The sequence below is a fragment of the Pygoscelis adeliae genome, unplaced genomic scaffold (genome assembly GCF_000699105.1).
Source record: "Pygoscelis adeliae isolate BGI_AS28 unplaced genomic scaffold, ASM69910v1 Scaffold4, whole genome shotgun sequence".
Lineage (NCBI taxonomy): Eukaryota > Metazoa > Chordata > Aves > Sphenisciformes > Spheniscidae > Pygoscelis > Pygoscelis adeliae.
The window spans coordinates 192,674-212,405 of NW_008824986.1; the positions used below are offsets into that span (position 1 = coordinate 192,674).

At 41.1% G+C, this 19,732-nt stretch overlaps 1 protein-coding gene across 1 annotated transcript in view; it reads right to left on the minus strand.

Annotated features, from left to right (window-relative positions):
- Positions 1-19,732, minus strand: part of MCU (mitochondrial calcium uniporter) — a gene marked incomplete at its 5' end in the record, with an annotated part of 97,076 nt that overhangs the window by 4,950 nt on the left and 72,394 nt on the right. Inside the window, 4 exons of the mRNA XM_009325970.1 lie at positions 1-59; positions 3,212-3,316; positions 4,245-4,415; positions 8,507-8,576. Of these exons, the coding sequence (XP_009324245.1) occupies positions 1-59; positions 3,212-3,316; positions 4,245-4,415; positions 8,507-8,576 (405 nt within the window). The remainder of the gene's footprint in view (positions 60-3,211; positions 3,317-4,244; positions 4,416-8,506; positions 8,577-19,732) is intronic.

Genomic DNA, 19,732 nt, shown 5'->3' on the forward strand with positions numbered 1-19,732 from the left:
ATGCGGAACCAACGTCTGGACATCAGTCAGCGTCGTTGCATTTTCATGGCTTAAGAGCTCTAGGAAAAAGAGAGACTGCTTTATATGCATTTATCCATAGAACTTATATACTCTTCAGAACTGCTATTAGTATGCACAGGAAACGTGTGAAACACTCTTCTCAACAAAGCTGCCTTTGGAAGAGCTCCAGCACTCTATGACAATGCAATTTCTTCAAAAGAAAAACAGGCTTTATTACTGGCTATTCCTAAAATTTGATAAGAACAAGGAGAAGAGATACATGCTGTTAGCTTGCCAGATGTCAGCAGCTACTTCTGATCCATATTGATATGCAAGACTTAACGAAGACAAATGAATAACTACACTAGTATGATCCATCACACTAGCTGTCAAGAAACAGCCAGAATTCAGACTACAGACCATCAGCAACCATAGTTATTGATGACGGCAACCAAAGATCTTGGGTTAGTGGCCCCAACACATGCAGTCTTATGATAATTATTTTGAGTACCAATGCCAGGAATTGTTTCCCAACACTCTGTGGAGAACCCTGTGCTGTGCTGCCTGCAGGGCAATGAAATTCTCCCTCACAGTATTTAAATAAAGACAGTAACAGGGCCACTAACTGAAATTGCCTTTATCCCTGCATTTCAACACAAAAAGGATTCGTAAAGGAAATAAATTTGTAAAAGAGTTGTGAGTAGTGGTATTGTATTACACACTCCATATGGAAAAAAACAAGTTTCAAATTAAAGCAAAAGAACTTGACATTAGCCAAATAAAGAAATAAATCTAAAAAAATTAATTTTTGTAGCATTCTTGGGCTTGTACCTTAGGTTATCTTCTCAAAATATGATTTTACCAACGCATAAAAAGCTATGGACAGCTTAAGTTTTAACAGTAGCAGCTCAAGGGAAAGAAGTAACTCAGTTGTCTGTGACAAGGCACACAGAAATTACAGCACATCCCCCTCCCAGCTTAAAGGGCTCCTGTTCCCCTATGAAGAGAAAAAAAAGTGTTCCTACTAAAGTGACCATCAAAAAGTACTTAGTATTTAAGATTACAGTGTTCTGGCATTTCCATTTCAAAGTACACAGGGTGATTTTGTAAAAATGGAAAAGCAATAGCTGAAAAGTTTAACAGAACTAATCTCAGTGCCTATCTGCAGGCACATTCATCTTAATACAAGCTAACTATAGAAATCTGTTTGGCAAATGAATCAGAGGTGGCAATTTCACGTAACCTAGGTGATTCCAGAGCTCACCTACCAGCGCACAATGGGTATATCATACAAGCGAGCTAACCAAAACCACACCAACTCACTGACACAGACTTTGCTCTCTCAAACATTAGGTGAGTGGGATGTATGAATTGCCTTACCTTGGGACAGCAATTTCTCCAGTGCAGAAACAGACACCACATTTGCATTCTCATTTAGTTGTATTAAAAATTGCAGACTAGACCAGCTAGGTTTGATACCATCACCTGCTCTCAGGGGCTAACAGTTGGAAGAGATACCTTGTTAAAATCCTCACTCCACTTCTCTGGCTTACAATGTCTTATAAGTGTGTGAAAACACCACATTCAGGACAGAGAGCAGTGGGGTGAGAGAGCAGAGAGTAACCTTTTTGTGTGTGATATCCAGTGATTTAGATATCCAGTCTTAATGGAGTTATCTGTTAAGGTGCTTTTACGAAGATTGGAAAACACAGCTCTAGTAGAAGTCAGTCTAACCCACAGATAGGGGAGAAATGGCATCTCACCAATGCTGCACTCCCAAATTCCAGTCTCCCACATACTAAGGACAAGTGGCTGCACAAAGTTCCCTGAGTCAGAAATTTATTTTTACTTGGTATTTTTATACTGTAAATAATAAAAAGCTAGAATACATTTTTACTATTTTCCTTGCAAAAAGGTCCTTGGAAGCTGACTACATCTACAGAGGAAGATGGCATATATCAGCAGATCTTCCTATCAGTCAGCCACCCAAGGCAGTCTCAGACCCAAAAGGTGTGGTCAGTTTCCTGATTTTTGAAAGATCAACTTCCTTTAGCATGTTGTCTTATTCAAGCTGCTCAAGATGGTAAAAGGAACATTAGCAGTTCCCTCACAGCTTCTGCCTTATGAATGATTTTGTTCATTATCTATTGCTTGAAAAGAGGCATAAGAGAGGAAGACCCAAACACTAGGGAAAACATCCAGATAAATAGGGGAAGGCTTTTCCACCATCTAACCTCAATTGGACATGCAAGTCAAGTTATAAATCCTTCCTAATTTGTTTGCCTGTCGACAGGGCTAAAAAATCCTTTTAGAAAAATACTGCTTGCAAACTTCACATTATCGCCTGAAACAATAACAGAACAATAAGGTAGACAAAAATCCCGCAGTATCTGTGAGCCAAGCAACGAGCAGACCAACATTTCCAAAACTGGTCCTTTTGTTTAAGTTCTCAGCACTAAGTATAGGCATGCAAGAACCAGGGGCTTCATTAAGCCGAAGAAGTTGCCTAGGAGAAAGAGTAGACAGTAGATGAAAATACTAAGTTCCTGCCTCCGCCAATAACTCAGGAGTGTCTCAAAAGCTTCTTGCAAGTTTTCACATCTTGAAAGTTACAAAAGTGTCCAAAGCCCATTATTCAAAAGGATTTTCTTATTGATTCAAAATAGGTTGCTTTCCCTTCCTATTTGATTCTTAGTTATGTAACCTTGTAAGAGCCCGGTCTCATTTATTTCACTGTGTGTTAGCTAACAAAGTTTCAAGGTTTATTTGCAATATTCAAAATACCATACTTAAAAGGAAACAATGTTAACTGTCAGGTGAGGGAACAATTTATTCTTCCAAATCAGATCATGTAAGTTTCAATCTCATTCCCATTTTGTATTATACTACTTCAGAATGAGTTAAATTAAATTACTTATTAGTAATTAGAAGAAAATTCAGAAAAATTTAGAAATTAAAAGAAACTACATTTCTTCATTTATTTCTCTTATGGGGGGTACTGGCTTTGAGCAGAATGAATATTTGCTTTTCATCACTGACTACCCCGATTACTTGGATATCACTAAATTAGACTCCAAGGGCAGGATTAGAAACTGCAAGGTTTCCTTTAGAAATAACACTTCATGTTCTTGAACAAGTTAATAAAGCATGCTGCAGCTAAACAGGGAACTGAATACTAAAATTTATGTTTACCAGAACCAGGCTGGTTTACCTCTCTTTGGTGGTCTAACATGGTACGTGACATCATTAATGACCAGTTTGAAGTCATCCAGCAGAAGCAAATCTATGCCTGTGGAGGAGGCCACACGTGTGCCATCTGCAAGGCAAACACAGACAACTCATTAAACAGTAGAAACAAAGTACCTAAACGTGCTGTGGCTAAGTTATAATGCCATCCCAAATCCAGTTGTTGGACTTGGAAATTTTCCCCACAGACGATACTCTTTGTCAAGACGGATATATATACTGGGAGACCTTACATGGCAAATACTAGCTGAGCTACATATGCAACTGCTTTTCTAAATTTGTGATATTTGGGGTCATCTTATAAAAAGCAGTTCCCTTCATCCCGCACGCTTTGAATCCTTTACTATGTTTTGCTATACAATCCACTTAAGTGACCTTCATTTCTCGCCACTGGCATTAGAAATTATTTCAATCTCTGGTATTGGATAGCTTTGACATCGCTAACCTAGCAAACACCTCCCCCCCAGGCCAAGACTTTTAAGGAAATATCTGCTTTGACAGCACTTTCATAAGACATCCTCATGATGTTTCAGAGCTTTGGTGGCTAGCAGATACATAGCAAATGAGCAAAACACGACATTAAGTGAAATATGACTGAGTTTTCATAGCTAAGCAAGACACTGTTTCCCTTGTACCACCTTTTATACCCAGTTCCTTACAAATCGATTAAAACCTTTACATAGGTTGCATAGCTTGCATCTTTCATACTACATAGTAGGAAACTCACCAAAAACATAGACATTAGTCCTAATGGAAGTAAGCTAAGCATTAGCAATGTTTTCCTCCTCCTTCACTCTACGGTCAAGATTTTCTTGGCTAGACCTGACTACACAGGGACAGCTAACAGTATTCCTGCTCTAGGAATGGCATTTCTACCTTCTATTTTTTCAGGAATGTCCAAGAACTCACACCGTAACAAGCTTTTACTTCAAAAGCAAAAGGCTGGATGAAAATAGCTGGCAAGCAAGTAAATCAATTAGTTTGTAAAACAGCAGTACCTGCCGAGTAGATTGCAACCCGATCAATTCCTCGGTCCTCTGCTTGCAGCTGTTGTAAGAACACACCAACACAGTCTGAAATAGGTTTAAGTGTGAACTGGCAACGTTCACGCCGGGATGGAAGATTCACAGAAATCACAGGTAACCCATTTTGGTAAACGACCGTCACTTCTACAAAGACGACAAAAATACAAGTTTATCATTTAAAATTAACAGATCTTCTCATAATAGTTCTGTAGTTGTCCCATGGAGAAAAAGGCAAACATGGTTGTGAGCTGAACATGAAAGAGACTTGAAATTTTTGGTTCATCTTTTATCAAGAGATGTGTCCATCAAAGAAAAACTGAGGTATGTCAGAGGTTTTCACTCCCATTAACCTGGTGGTATCTGTTAAACTTTCTGTGCTTTGTGGAAAAGTAGAAGACACTTACACTGAGCACAATCACATTTATACTAAAGGCAACACGATAACTAAAAGCCACAACATGGCAGCACAGCATGTTTTGATTAGTTTTTGAGAACCAAAGTATTTTGGACTACGGAAGACAAAACACTGCAATTTATCAGGATTTATAGCCCAGAAGACAAAGGCAGACCATCAAGGAAGGACCTACTTCAAACCTTTTTATTCTTGTTTAGTTCTGGTTTCCTCCTCTTTGTCCTAAGGCAACAAATATTTAAGAGAGCAGTCAGGAGTATGAGGTTGTAGGAATCATGCTCTAAATTTAAGCTTCAAGGTCATTTTATCTAAAATTCATGGGATCAATATACTTTTGTACTTCAGAAGATGGACATTAATTCTTAGGTGTAGATAAAACAACACTGTCCATTTCTTTAGTGCTGTCAGGAGCTTTTTCAAGAGCATTCTTAGAGATTTCAGTGCACCCTTCTAAAATTTATGGTCATGACCTGTATGAACTGTAAGCTAGTTATTATTTTACTGCCAGAAAGAAAGCCCACTCTGTGTCCTTCAGGATATCCATACATAGGAAAAAAAAAAAAAGAAGTTAAGAGTTCATATTCCCTAAGCCCTCTACTGAGTCACAAACATTCAAAATTTTCCCCCGGTGCAGTAGTTGCTAAGATATAGCAGCACACCTAAAAATTATTCACTTCAGATTGCTACATATTTTTCTTATGTAAAAATGTAAGGTCATTTTTATTGCACAGAGCATTTGCCATGTCTCAAGGATTGTGCAGTCGCACCCACCCACACTGCATCTGGCTTAGTATTCCCACCTGTTGTAGCTTTGGCCAACTACATGAACCACACCATCTACTTAAACTCATCTAACTCATGTATTGACAAACCAAGTCAATTTAAGCAGCTAACATCAAAACTAGTTGGTCAGAGAAGTTAACGCAAATACAAATAGAAGCAAATAATGTCATTTTAACTATCAAATGAAACTATTTCTCAGCATGCCACTGTTCAAAAATTTTTGCCACCAACAGCCTTTATACCTCTCCTTTCAGTGATTTGCTGCCAGACGATGAACTCGTTTATTACAGGATAGTTTGCACATTAGGACAAGTCTTGGGGCAACATGCCTTTCCAAAAGGGAGGCTCATGGATGTTGAGAAAGGATGCACCAAGTACACTTCTACAAAGCCAGAAGAGTTCTCTCAGGGTTTTGAGTTTACTGTCACGTGCCTTCATGAATTGAATCAAACGTACAAAAGATCGTTCCCTCTTCCAGGGGATTGCTATCCAGTGCTGACAAAGAGGTCCTATTGTCATCGTTAAAGACTAGGTGGAAGTGACCAAGTATGGACATCTAAAATGACTAAAGCATCCCAAGAGGCCACAGTATTTGGAAGCCTATAAATGCCTATTCTCAAGACTCAGACACCTGACAGGATTTTAGTAGCTTTAGTGTTTCGAAGATTAAAACTCAGAGACAACAGTCAGATATTTACTGAAATAAAGCAAACCGCCAATTTATTTGGACAGTTAGACAGAATTTCAAACTCCTTATCAGTAGCTGTTATGACACCAGCCATCAGATTTTTGCATTCTTTCACTCAAGTATTTGAGCAAGAGACTGGTAAGAAATAGATTAGCATTAGCTACACTTGTGATAGCAGGCTCAAAAGGAATGATCAACATGTTTAGAAGCTTAAAATAGCCACTTAAGTATAGAATTCATTGGTTCTGTGAGCAGCATATACAACGTTAATTTATGTACTGCTTACATAACCACAAAACATGAAAAACATTCTTTATTTAAAACACTGCCTTCATTATACAGGCAGCGAGCCAGTTTATTGTAGAGCAAAACAGATAATGTTTGCACCAATGCTTTTCCATGTATCCCCAGTGGTACAACACAACAATCACAGCTCCATGACTGCCAGCTTTGGAGGAAGTGCCTACCTGCACCAGCCCTGCCACATTTTAACCCTCCACAGACCAGATAGAGACCACCATGATAAACGCAATAGGCCAGACTGCACCAAGAGTCATCAGCATTGATAGCTCACACAAAACCTCTCTCAAGGATTTCCAACTTAGGTCAAGTGTTAAAGACCAAATTATTTCTTTCAGAGGACAGGCTCAGTAAGTCTGGAATTACAGCTGGTTTGTGTTTTCCTTACAAAAAGCTTGTAAAAGTAATTTTCTAGCCTAATTCACTGGTGGGGAAAGTCCGTAATTCCAGTCTGATCCTCTCATCACCTCCCACACAAGTAATGTTTGGTCAGATTTTTACTGCATTGGAGAGAGAAGAGCTCAGAGGAAAATAAAAAAAAAGAAAAAATCCAAAGGACATGTCACTAACACAAACCTAACAGACAGCAACAGACAGCTCCAGTGAGAGTTATTAACAAGACTCTGATATGGTTGTCTGCCTTGCTCTCCTCTCTGCTCTGACAGCCCTGTGGACTGCCTGCATGAGGGCAACTACAAGTTACTAAGTGGACAAAGCATTATGGCATTTCACTAATTATAGAGCTAATATTTTGGCTAATCTTCACTGATTAAATTTTAAGCCAGTATTTAAATATATGGGACAAGTAAAAGAAAGTAATTGTATACAAGTGTATTTCACTTACATTTACAGACGCCTACAACCTGGCCAGGGATGCTGCTAAATAAGACCAGGGAGAATTTTAAAGGCTTTACACACTATATTAAGCATGAGGCTGCTTTGAGGTAGGAATTCCATCCAAGCACCACAAAGTTTTGACTCAACCATATGTGCGCCAGTAACAAGTCATTACTATTTTTTAAAGATAAGAACAACTTAAGCAATACATTAGGCCAAAACAAGGTACAGTAAAAAAGGGTGTGGCCAAAGAAGTCAGTGTTCAACATTTACTACTGGTAAAGGTGAAGTTATTGGAAGAAATAACAAGAGAACTATTCAAGCACAATATGAGGAGAGGTAAAATCAAATTGGGCAAGCAGCTACACACTTACATTATCCTCTCAACCTCACGTCCTCTACACTTCTACCTATTTAAGCCTTCAGGTTTTTATTCCAAGTTCTACACACCAGTCATGTTCTCTTTGTGTTTGCACACACTCACTATATCCTGGCAGGGGAAGTAATTGTGCTGTAAGCCTTTACTTTATTAGCTTTCAGGCTTTATTAACAAGCCTTAATGGGGAGAGGATCCACTAACCACTTGTGTCAGTCAGCATAAGTGCTCTAGTCTTTGTGCACAGCATGCAGACATTAAGCAGGCAGTGATCTCAAAGCTGCTTGTTTCCTCTTTGCATTCTGGCATACTGAAGTTTTTAAAGTTCCACTAGTGCATTCTTTTGCTTTATGGTATGACAACCTTATCAAAAAAGCTTAGTGTCTGAGCTGCCCCAGAATTTAAATAAAGGAACAAAATTGCCTTGGCTTCACAACTTATTCACTGCAACAGTGCTTTCAACCGTTTGAGCAAGTAGCTGGTATGAGCTGCACTTTCATTACATAAATAAAGTTAACAGGGCACACAGTACCCTGAAAGGTAGGCATCACACAGGCCTCACGGCTACATCAGGAATAAGTCTGGCAAAAAAATTTGGACAGTTGCACACAATTACATCTTTCTTTATAAAGCCTGTCCAGTTTTGTAAGGACAGTTATTAGAAAAGATGACCATTTCCTTAATTCTTCTTGACTAACTTCATTCTCTGTCACTTCCTTAGTTCAAAACTGGATTACCTCCTAGCCAAAAATGCCTCAACAAGAAAAGGGGGTCAGGGAACATGATTTAAGTTAGTGAAGTCAAAAGTGAGCCAAGAGTTTCTCCATGTCAATACTCACCATCAGAGGGCACTACTGTACTGCAATAGACCACTCTCTCACTCTGCCAAGGAGAAAGCCTCTGATGCACCTGGAAAATACAAGCACAGCAAAAAGGACAAGTGTTGAGTGCCGCTCGTCCGTCAGAATCACGCCCCGGTGCCACCTCCTGTCCCCCCTCCCGCCATCACCTACCCCAACGCCTGCGCTAGGCATTTCCTCCTATCCGCTGCAGGGGTAACCACAAACCAGGAGCGCCTGTCAAGAACAGCCTCTTCTCTTACCATCTGTCACCCAGCAGGGTTTCCCCCCTCAGCCAAGTTCACCTCTACACACCTCACTCAACACACATAGTTTAAAGTGAGAATGGATAACAGAACAGCTGTGATTTTTTTTCTTCCTTAATGTAAAAAGTATTTTTAAAGCCACACTGAGTTAATCAATTTTAAGAAATCAATTTAGACTACTACGCAGACATGGAAAGTAGAAATCACACAACAACATCAGTCTTTAAATGTTAAAAAAAAAGTTTTAGCATAACAGCAGGGGAGGGTTAGGGAGCTGTGGATTAAGAGGCTCATTCTCTTAGGTTGTTTTCTGTGCCGACATGTATTTTTTTCTTGTCCTTACAGAGGGAAGCCAAACTCTAAGAGATACAAGTAGTAAACATGCCTGTTCATAGAAGAAAAAATTGTTCAAGATACAAAACAAAAATCGTTATATTGAGCTATAAAAAAAGAGCCCAATAAGAAGAAAGCACATGAATGGTTCATATGTTCTGCAACCTTGGCAAGGGACTGATTTGTTCATGAAAATCTAGAATCAGACTGATTTAGAGTCTGCCTTCTAGGATAAGTTACATTAATTACGTACTAACTCTCCCCCAACAATGAAATTACAATTATGGCACAAGAGAGCCCAATTTTAAAAAAGAATAAGGCACAACACCAGCTCTCATCTGTCTATGCTGTTACATATATCAGTGACTAGCACTCAGATTTTTTTCAATAGTTGCAGTCTAATATGGGCATTCCTATGGTCTGGGATTTTTTTGTTTGCTGATTTTTAAAATAAAGCTGCCGAACCTGCATTTCTATAAAGGTATCTCACAGGTAGGGCTTTTTTTTTTTTCTAAAGTAAATTTCTAATGGAAGTTTGCAAACAAAACCCAGGCTGTTGATTATTTTTCTGCCAAGTTGTCCAGACCTTCATATTTTGTGAGGTTGCTTTCAATAATCTACTTAAAATAGCTTTATCTGCTACTTCACTTTTCTTCTGAAGCCTGCTATGCAAATCGAGGATAGTTTCAACTACACTAGTCTTGAAAGCAGGATCTATGGCCCAGGTGGTCAGTGCATTGACAGCTCTGGAAATTCACTCTCATTTGTGCTGTATTTACACTCCATTTTTCTCAGTCTTGACAATGAAAATCAGTCAAGTCATTTTCCATTTTCCTCATTGCAATTGCATTTCCAGCTTCCCACAGTCAAGTCAAACAGGCAGCTAACAGGAAAAGAGAACTGGGCGTTAAACAGCTGTAACTGAACTTAAGTGGGAAGTTGCATGTTTTGGCAAAAGTGATGTTTAAAAAAACCCTACATGTTGGGAACCAGAGAACAAATTTGCCTTTTTACATTTGAAAAATAGCAAGTCTTCTGGACTGACAAACACCCATGTGCTACTGCTGAGCAACCAGTAACTCCCCCCATCAAAAGAAAAAACAGGTTTAAAAACTCAAAAACACCCAAGGAAAACAGAGATACAGTCTCACATCCCGGACAAGTCAAGCTTCGCTGTCTTGGCTCCGTTATTATATTATGAAAAAAGTCAGAAGCTTCAATGATCACAAGCCATACCATATGTAAGCCAGTTTTCAGAAGCAAATTTTACCTAAGGAGGGGAAGCCTCTCTAGGAAGTTTAAAAAAAGACATTTTTCTATTTGAAACACCAACTTTAATTTTAATCCTTCTAAAAATAGTATCAGACCAGATAAAATAGTAAGTGGGCAGAACATAACGTATAAAACAGTGAGGCACAAAACCTTCTGTCAGAAAAAACTACCACAAAGCACTGTTTATATACTTATTTTACCCAATCCCATGGCAGAGCTGGCACTTTCAGAAACATGCTTTTCATCGCTTTACTCTTCCCTTTTACGTGGCATTAATTATCTATTTTTGAAATACTGCATATCAAGAGCCTGCCTTCCTACCAGATTTGCACGGCAGCCCAAAAATTTAGTAGCAGTTTTCAGAAAATCCTAACGCCCACTAAACCCGGCGTTATTCCATTGCAGAATAACTACATAACTGAAAGATGTTATCAGCTAGAATCTGAAAAGACCTTACCTTAAGGCCATGAGCATTTGACAGGTGTAAGGTAGCTCCAGAAGTCTCCTGCCCTCATACAGTACAGGCAAGAACAGGGGAAAAGGAAAAACAGACTGAAAAACAGGGCATGTTAGGTGACTCAAAAAGCTGAGGTGTCCCCAGATTTAACCTCTTAGACAATCCTTTCACCCTGGTTCAGGTCTGAACCAACTCTGTGTTTCTTTAACCCCACAGCAGTATGCTGCCATTATGTTTTACAGAAAGAGATGCTGATTAAACTATACATATCTGTCACTCCTGCAGTTCTGAACTGCGCCTTGCATGCTGCTGTTAGAAATTTCTTATAAGAAAACAGTCTCTACTGGTTAGGAAAAGAAAAAAAGGAACAAATTAACTCAAAGTCAGCAGAGACCTAAATGCCATCCAAGGTTAGTGAGAGCTTAAGGAATTGTCAATCATTTTTATTCTTGAAGGGTAATTGTTTTAAAGTTGAGATGGAGTGAAACGTCTGAACCCTTTATCCAACGTCTGTAATTCAACAGCTTCATGCAGAAATGTGCCAGAAGGCTGAGGCTCGGGACTGAAGCAGTTGCAGACCGGCAGAGAGGAATTTGTTTCAAGCTTTGCTGACCAGATCTCACGACTGTTTGCCTGCAGATAAACAGTCAACAGCTCACCACTTCAGCATCAAAGCATAGAATAACTACATCTAGGTTTCAATTGAGACAGACTTGTCCACCACTTGCAAAATAAGCGGTATTTGGAGTGTGAAAAGCACCGAAGCCAGACCACTGAAATCAGCAGCTTTCAGCACTAGAATAACTTTCTGGGTCTCAAGAGAACAGAAGCAGGAATTCACTTTTCACATCTATTCGATCCTTCGTTTCCTGTCTTATCTGCAGTAAGATGCATGTTAAGAGACTCAGGGTTACGCAGCAGCTTTGCTCCCAGAATGATTAAGGGAGCAAGAGAAAAGAAGTCCCACTCCTTTGGCTAAAACAAACACTTCCTCCAGCCTTATGAAGGTCTACGTTGGACAATCCAAAGGTAAAAATAACAGCATCTCTATAGGTCCTAAGGTAGCTATCTCAGTTCTACATGGGTGACAAAGTTAATCAAAGCCCTACTGGAAAAAACAGCCTTTTATCTACCAGCGAGTGCTCTCTGATGGGAAAAGAGGGAGCAATCTGGTAGAGCTCATGTTCTGCACTTTATGTAATTATCAATGATAGAATGGTAACAACTTCGGGGTACAAAGTCTCCAAACCCTAATTAAAATCAGAAAAGAAATTGTCCAGAAAAAAACACCCCAAGCATGGAAAAAGTGAGTATCTTGATCTAGAACACAAGTAAAACATGCTGCTAACTCATTACCTGGAGTACCAGCGCAGCAAAAGCTGCAGAGCTTTTGTGAAAGACAGCATTCTTCCGTGTAAAAATTTCTTACCATGTAAGAGATACATTTGCAAGGGCCAGCTGCAACATCTATTTTACAATTTATGAAGTGCCTCCTTTAAATGAGGCTGCCTTAAGTCAGACACAAAGCAGCTCACCTTTTCCAACAAGCAACAGCTATTTTCCTCTCTATCCCGACTTTCACAGCATGAAAAACTGAATGTCTTCCCTGGCTCTAACAGTGGTTATCCTAAAACCTCCTGGCTAGCATCTCAGTGACAAAAATCACAGTAACCCAAGCCACCACCTCAAAACTGCTGAAGAGCTCCATTTATTGATCTTACCCTCACTTCAGGGCTCCAACTACTTCTACTCCTGCACTCAAGTCTGTTACATTTTGATCTCTCTGAAACAGCACTTTCATTGTAAGCCATTGGGTCCCGTTTTGTCTTCCCATTTTGCTTACCCCTCACACCAGTTGTGTTTGCAAAGCAGAGGAGACACTGAGCAAAACCATGTTCTGACCAGAAATCTTCTGTCCAAACTCCATGATAAGTAACTTATCAAAACCACTAGTATTTTTGTGCTGGTACATAACCTCCTACTGGATTTAAGCACATACAACTGTGGTGGGTTGACCGTGGCCAGCTGCCCACCCAGCCGCTCTCTCATCCTCCTCCTCAACAGGATGTCCGGGAAGGGTGAGAAACACAATGAAAAAGCTCAAGGGTCAGGGTAAAGGCAGGGAGATCACTCACCAATCACTGTCACAGGTATTACAGACTGGACTTGGGGAATGTTGATTTATTGCCAACTAAAGTAGATAACAGTGAGAGACAGAAATTAACACACCTTCTCACCCCACCTCACACCTTTTTCCACAACCCACTTTACCCCTTATAGAATCATAGAATCATTAAAGGTTGGAAGAGACCTCCAAGATCATCGAGTCCAACCATCAACCCAACAACACCATGCCCACTAAACCATGTCCCTAAGCGCCTCAGGACCCTTCATTCCAAATTCTTCATCCCCTCAAGAGGCATGGGGAAATTGAGGTTCCTTCTGGAAACATCCGTGCCACAGCCCATGGAGAGCCCCATGCCGGAGCAGTGTGGATACTTGCCCAACGATGGCCTCCCCACAGGTGGAAGGGGAGTATCTGCCCCAGTGCCTGGAGCACCTCCTCCTTCTTCGTGCTCACAGGGCTGTTCCTCACTTACTTTCTCATTCCTCTCCTTTTTCCAGCATTTTCCCCCCTTTCTTACCTCAGTTTCCCTGTGGCACCATCACTGAGGGCTGAGGGGCTGGGCTGTGCCTCACCAGGGACCACCATAACCTGCTGGAAACAGCCTGAGGCAGCCCCAGCCTCTCCTCAGAGACCCCTCAACCCCACTGCCAGCCGCCTGGGCACCCAATACAATAACTATTAAAGCAAAAGTTGCAAATGAAGTCCTTCACATATGAACCAATGCTAGGGTCTGAGCACATAGAAGACCTTTTCAGTTCCCAGACAAGAAAGACTCCTACAGTAGTCCCTCACACGGGCCTGAGGACAGCAAGGGGACAGGGAGAAGACTTGACAGTGGCCCTTACACCCACGACACCAGCGAAGAGGGATCCTGCTGCTACTAGCACCCAGGTGCAGCCCCGCTAATTTCAAATGCCTTCTTCAGCATCTTCCCTGGCTTCCTCAGAAACCTCCAAAGAGAGAAAACCAGGCCAGCCTGGCATCAGAGATCTCTGCCTGCATCTCTCACCCCCTACTTTGCCACCTCCGTTCTTCTGACACACCCGGACACCCTGGCCTGCTTCCATGATTTCCCTTTGAAAAATCTCGATCTTCCTCTGAAATTGAGCCCAACTTTACCAGGGATTTGTTCAACAAATCAGTAACCTTGTATAGAAGACTTCCTCCGACTTTTTGCTACTATCTCTGGATATGTTCGCATAGTAAATACTATGTGAAGTATTTCCTTCAAGGCACACACTGTGCTTCTGCTTGAGAGCCTGGTACACAATAAAACAGCGCTTGCACTTGCAAGGGTAACACTCAAACCACACCGCTTTGCTCCCCTGCAGCAAGCTGGCATGCAAAACCCCCAAACATTTGGCCAGAGAGGGGAGCATGGCAGGAAAAGCCATGCTCCTCCTGCAGCATGGCTGCAGCAAAGGAGCCCCACACCCCGAGCACAATTTTCTCTGGGTTTCCAACAACTCCAAACTGCTGCCTTTTAAAACCATACAGCTTGTCTCCCAGGACCTGAGCACTTGCCTGATTAAATCCCACTGGCTTGAACTCATTTCTTGTTCTCTTTGCCAGTACGCCCTTGCTCACATCCCACTCGAGAGGTCAGATTTTGCCCCAAAAAGAACATTTCGCACCCACTGCCTCTACAGGGCAATGTTTCTGCAGATGAAGGTCAAGCAAATGAGAACCTGTCTGAACTGCAATACTGTTCCTCTTTGGTTTTGGGTTTTTTTGGGGGTTTTTTGTTGTTGTTTTAAAATCAGGCTGAGGACACAGACATAAAAAAGGCAATGCCAGTAAGATGTGGGAAGTGTTAATCTTCGCATTTGGAAGCACTTCGTACGACCTACACATTAGCAAATGGTCTTCATTTGCCACACTTCTCATTCTTGCCCGAATTTTCTCTTCTTCCAGCATTAGTACAGAGCTTCATCACATCTGCCAGGAAAGGAACATAAACAGGAGGTAAGCTATAAATATACCCTTCTCATCCTGCTTCTTTTGCCCATCTGCCTAAAAAGAAACAGGTAATCCACAGTGTCCAGGAAGAGGTGGGGGTAGGAGGAAGGAGATTCATTCTTTGCGGAAAAGAAAAAGGGATGAAGCAACTGCTCCTTCATTGCACCTTTCTCCGAGGCGTTACTGCTGCTGTGGAGATGCTGCAATGATGAGCCTTATAACAGGAACATCACTGCTTTTGATAGCTTTGATAGAGCCTCTTGGGGGCAAAAGAGGGAAGAGGAGGTAATGGAAAGGGAAAAAGTTTAACAGACATGTTAAGCACATTGGTCAAGCAGCCTCTACTGCTTTTAACAGGTGCTTCCCTTGTCACCATCCACATCACTTTTCCCCCAACAAAAAAACCCCAAAACCAAACCAAAAACCAAAACCTTTTCTCAGTCTATATTCTTAATTTTATTGCAAACATCAACAACTTAGAGAGAATTACACTATTCCTACTTTACTTGAAACAGATGATAGCCACAGTACACCAGACCACCATACTCCCTCTTTCATCCAGACTTCACACAGTCCTTCCTACCTCTAGCAGGCAACCCAAAGCAGGGCTGGAACATCTCCCTTGCACTTTGTGATGCCAGATTATGGTTTCACTATGAAAATATTTTTGCTTTCCTGGAGTAGGATTCCAGTAAGTTTGAATTCCATTTCTTTAATACAGCCCTCATGGTTACTGGAAAAAAAGCTGAGAATTTTAATTCCCTTGCATTCTGAAGGCTTGAAAAAACAGAAACCAAACAAAATACCATGATACATTTAAGCTTCTGTTGGCTTTAAACCTGAGCACAAAGACGAGGCAGAGCTGAATTCTTTTCCCTAATTTCCAGATTCACTACTTAAATCTTCCGGTACTGAAAAGGATGGTACCTCTCTTCTCAAATTAAAGGGGCTTCCAACACTGGTTTAAAAAGCAGTTTGAAGAATTTAGTGAGTTTTGATCCCGCTGATTTCAGGGTTCATGATTTTGTCTCCCTCAGCCATTCACAGCTCAAGATCATATAAGCAGAGCGAAGGAATCAGATGGATTCCCCTCAGCGATTCCCCCAGGGCAGTTCACTATTGTTTTGTTGTTTGGTTTGGTGTTTGTTTTCCTGCCTCTAGCACTTACCAACCCCAATACGCAATTACTTTGGTCTTTGTTATAGCCAGTTTAAAAGAAGAGCTCTTACCCCTCTTCTCCCACCTTGCTGCCATACCACATAAAGAGCTTCCCGGTGAGGAATGACACATCCCTGGCACTTACAACATCAAGAATGAAACAATAAGCAGAGTTATGAAGTGTGATTTCCGCAAGTGCAAGGAATTTCCTTCTGCCTCAGTCTGTGCCGGGGAGCAGCCAACTCGCATTGGTTTTCCAGGGAAGTAAACTCAAAAACGAGGGAACTTGCTTTCAGCTCTTGAAAAGAAACACCAGGCTCCTGCAGACTTCGGAGTCAGGGCCAGCATACATACAGCTTCAGAGAAGCTGCACACTGAAATATAGAGAGGTACAACATTCTGCAAACCACAGCAGCACAGTACTTCCCAGTACTGGGGGAGTCCTACACCATCAATTCCCTGCTCATTTTCCTGCAGAAAAAAACAACACAAAAAAATCTCATATCTCTCTATCTAACCTTACCTGGGTTTGGTCCAAAAAGGGAACCAGTGGAGCAGAAACATAAGTAATCTTTGCGGAGGAATGCCTCAGACAGTAAGAGGCAGTTCTTTTGTACCCAACAAAGTCACATCAATTCAGTCCAAGCATTAAAGATAAGAAGTAGTTCCTTCTCCCAGATGCTGAGCCTTACAGGGTAAGTGTGGAGACTGAATTAGCTTTAGGATTGAATCCTTTATGAGGACTGTTAACTCCCCACTTATTTGGGGAGTTTAAAAGTATTTTAAGACCCAGAAGTGCCAGATAAATTTTACAGATACTCTCACATTCAGTTCAGGTCCTAAAACAAAAAACATAGGTTTGATAAACAGCTACAAATACCCGTGGCCAATTAACATTGGCCAGGTTCCTTATGTAAGAAATGCCAAAGCTTAGGACATTCAGCTTGGCATGCTTCTTTGCTGTCTACGTTCAGTTTGCATCAGTTCACTACCAGGTGTGATTAGTACAGTAAAAAAAAAATCAATCCTTTTGCTAGTCCCACACACGTCTTATCACGAAGCCCTGGAAAAATCTTCCATTTGATTAAGAGTGGATGCCTGACATTTTTCCCCTAGATATGCTATCTGCCGTAAGATTTGCTACTGTGCAATTCTGACTTCTAAATCACTTATGTTCCCTGGCAAGTTATTGTTATATGAGAGCAACAGAAGAAAATTAAGAAAACTCCAAGAAAAATATATGAATATTTTAAAGCCACTAAGGACCATTGTTTTGTTTTGCTACCAGGCCACAGATCAAGGAAACTTCTATGTGAACTTAATATCCCTATATGTTAATGTTTAATATCCTTTAGTTAACAATGTACCTTGTACCTGACTATTTCACAGGAGGCCTCACAGGATGGCCTCCCACCTCCACCCTGAGAGAGGAAATGGCGCAATGCTCACCTACTGCATGCCATAGGTATGCGCCTAGAGAAGGCAACTCAGCGGAAGTTAAACACAAATGAAAGGCAGTGCTCTGCAGAGGCAGATCTTTGCTGACATACTAATGAACTGCAGTAAGAACACAAACACACTTATTTTGAACCTGATGTCTAAATAACATGCTAAATTCCATTTTGAAGGTTTCCCAGTTAGACTTTCCTCAGTTCATCTCACTGGAGATGAACTCACTTCATTTCTGTGAGGAGACAGGAAACTGGGGTTGACCCCTTCTGTAGAGCACAAGGAACAACTATATGGTACCCAATAGCGTTTTGTGTAGTTTCGGAAACACAAACTTAGTGTTTCCCAAGCTCCTCAACACCATTGTGTTATAGTTCCAGCCTGGCTAGGGAGCACACAGAAGAGCCACTTCGATCCTGCTCCTCTGGAGGAGACAAGCATTTATCATCCATGGGACTGCTCCCCAAACCCACCTATTCCCAACCTCAACAGCAAATGGGTCTGACTGGAACTCCACTGCCTGCACTGACCACTTCATCATCAGTCATCTCTGGGAAGATAAGGAGACCCAGAGACCAAAAGGTTTTTATTTAATTGACCATTGATAAAGGAAATGACTGTAACAGCATCTCCCCGTAGAACTCACTAGCTCAAAGCTATTCATTTCAGCATCTCCTGCACGGAATTACTGTACTACAAAACGGAACAGCGTTATTATACTTCAACACATGAAAGCATGACAGAAGCACTAACAGCCAAACAAAGTTTCAGGAAAACTAGTAACTAAGGTCTGTCATTTCATCTGACAGCCAGTGCTGCCCTCAGAGAAAGCTCAGTCATGTCCTTCAAGCTGAGTGAGGTTGGACAAGAGGCTGAACACCCTAATGAAGGGCAGCTTCTCCCCATTAGGTGCCACTGCAGAGCCTGCGGCCAGGCCCTCATCAGCACCAATTAATTCTGTCACTTCCTGGACCTCTCTCCTCTATCTTAGGGAAACTAGTTGAAACTGGGTTTATGAACACATGCACTATGCACAAACACACCTTTAGTTTATATAATGATTAAGTCAATGCCTCTAAGTTAAATAACTACTTAAAGAACCTTAAAGAAAAACAGACCAAAAACTTTCTACACGTTTTCAATGGTTATCAGGTTATCCACTACCAGTACACATGATAAACTAGGATTATAGGGGAGCATTATGAAAGGAGTTCCCAAACACTTGGTTCCATTTTGTTTTTCAGTTTAAAAATACTGTTTTCTACTAATTCTATATCATCCAAATCACAATGGTTGTTATAGTAGGATTTTAATTGCAGTTTTTTAGATTGTTTCAGCTCAAGTATTTTTCTTTTGTTTTAAAAATCCAGAACCTAACATTTACTGCGTTTATACCTCTAACCATCTAAAAATTTTTCCCACAGAAACTGTTGCAGCTTCATCCAAAGAATAAGACACAAGGAAGATCCAACACAAAACAAATCAGTTTTCAACAGCCAGCCTTGAAAAGCTGATTTGAACTGCTTGCCAAATTATAGTCTGTAAACCAGAAAGATACGCACGCAACAAAAGGGTTTGCAGTTCACACTTCTTTCCAGTATGAACACTGAAGTTTAATTCATATCAAGAGACTGAGAAGCCTTGGAAACAATGCAACTAGCAAAATGGTCATTTTTCTAGCCATTAAGACCATTTAAGAATCAACAGCCCTGGGAAAAGAGATTATCCTGGGAGAGGGGGATTTGGAATGGAAAGTAGTGGGAGATCTTTGGCTAGGTCACTTCCTTAAAGCTTTTCCAAATCAATTAAACTAGGTTTAATATATTGTGGTAGGTGTTCAGTGGCCTAGAAGGCAGCGATTTACAATTTCGCTCTGATTTGCCATGACAACACGGCAGGGCATAAGCAATCCAAGAGGTTCCTGGAATGCATCGATGATAACTTCCTTCTCCAAGTGACACAGGAGCCAACGAGGAGAGGTGCTATGCTGGACCTTATTCTCACCGACAAGGAGGGGCTGGTGGGGAACATGAAGCTCAAGGGCAGCCTGGACTGCAGTGACCATGAAATGGTGGAGTTCAAGATCCTTAGGGCACCGAGAAGGGCGCACAGCAAGCTCACTCCCCTGGACTTCAGGAGAGCAGACTTTGGCCTCTTCAGGGATCTGCTTGGCAGAGTGCCATGGGACAAAGCCCTGGAGGGAA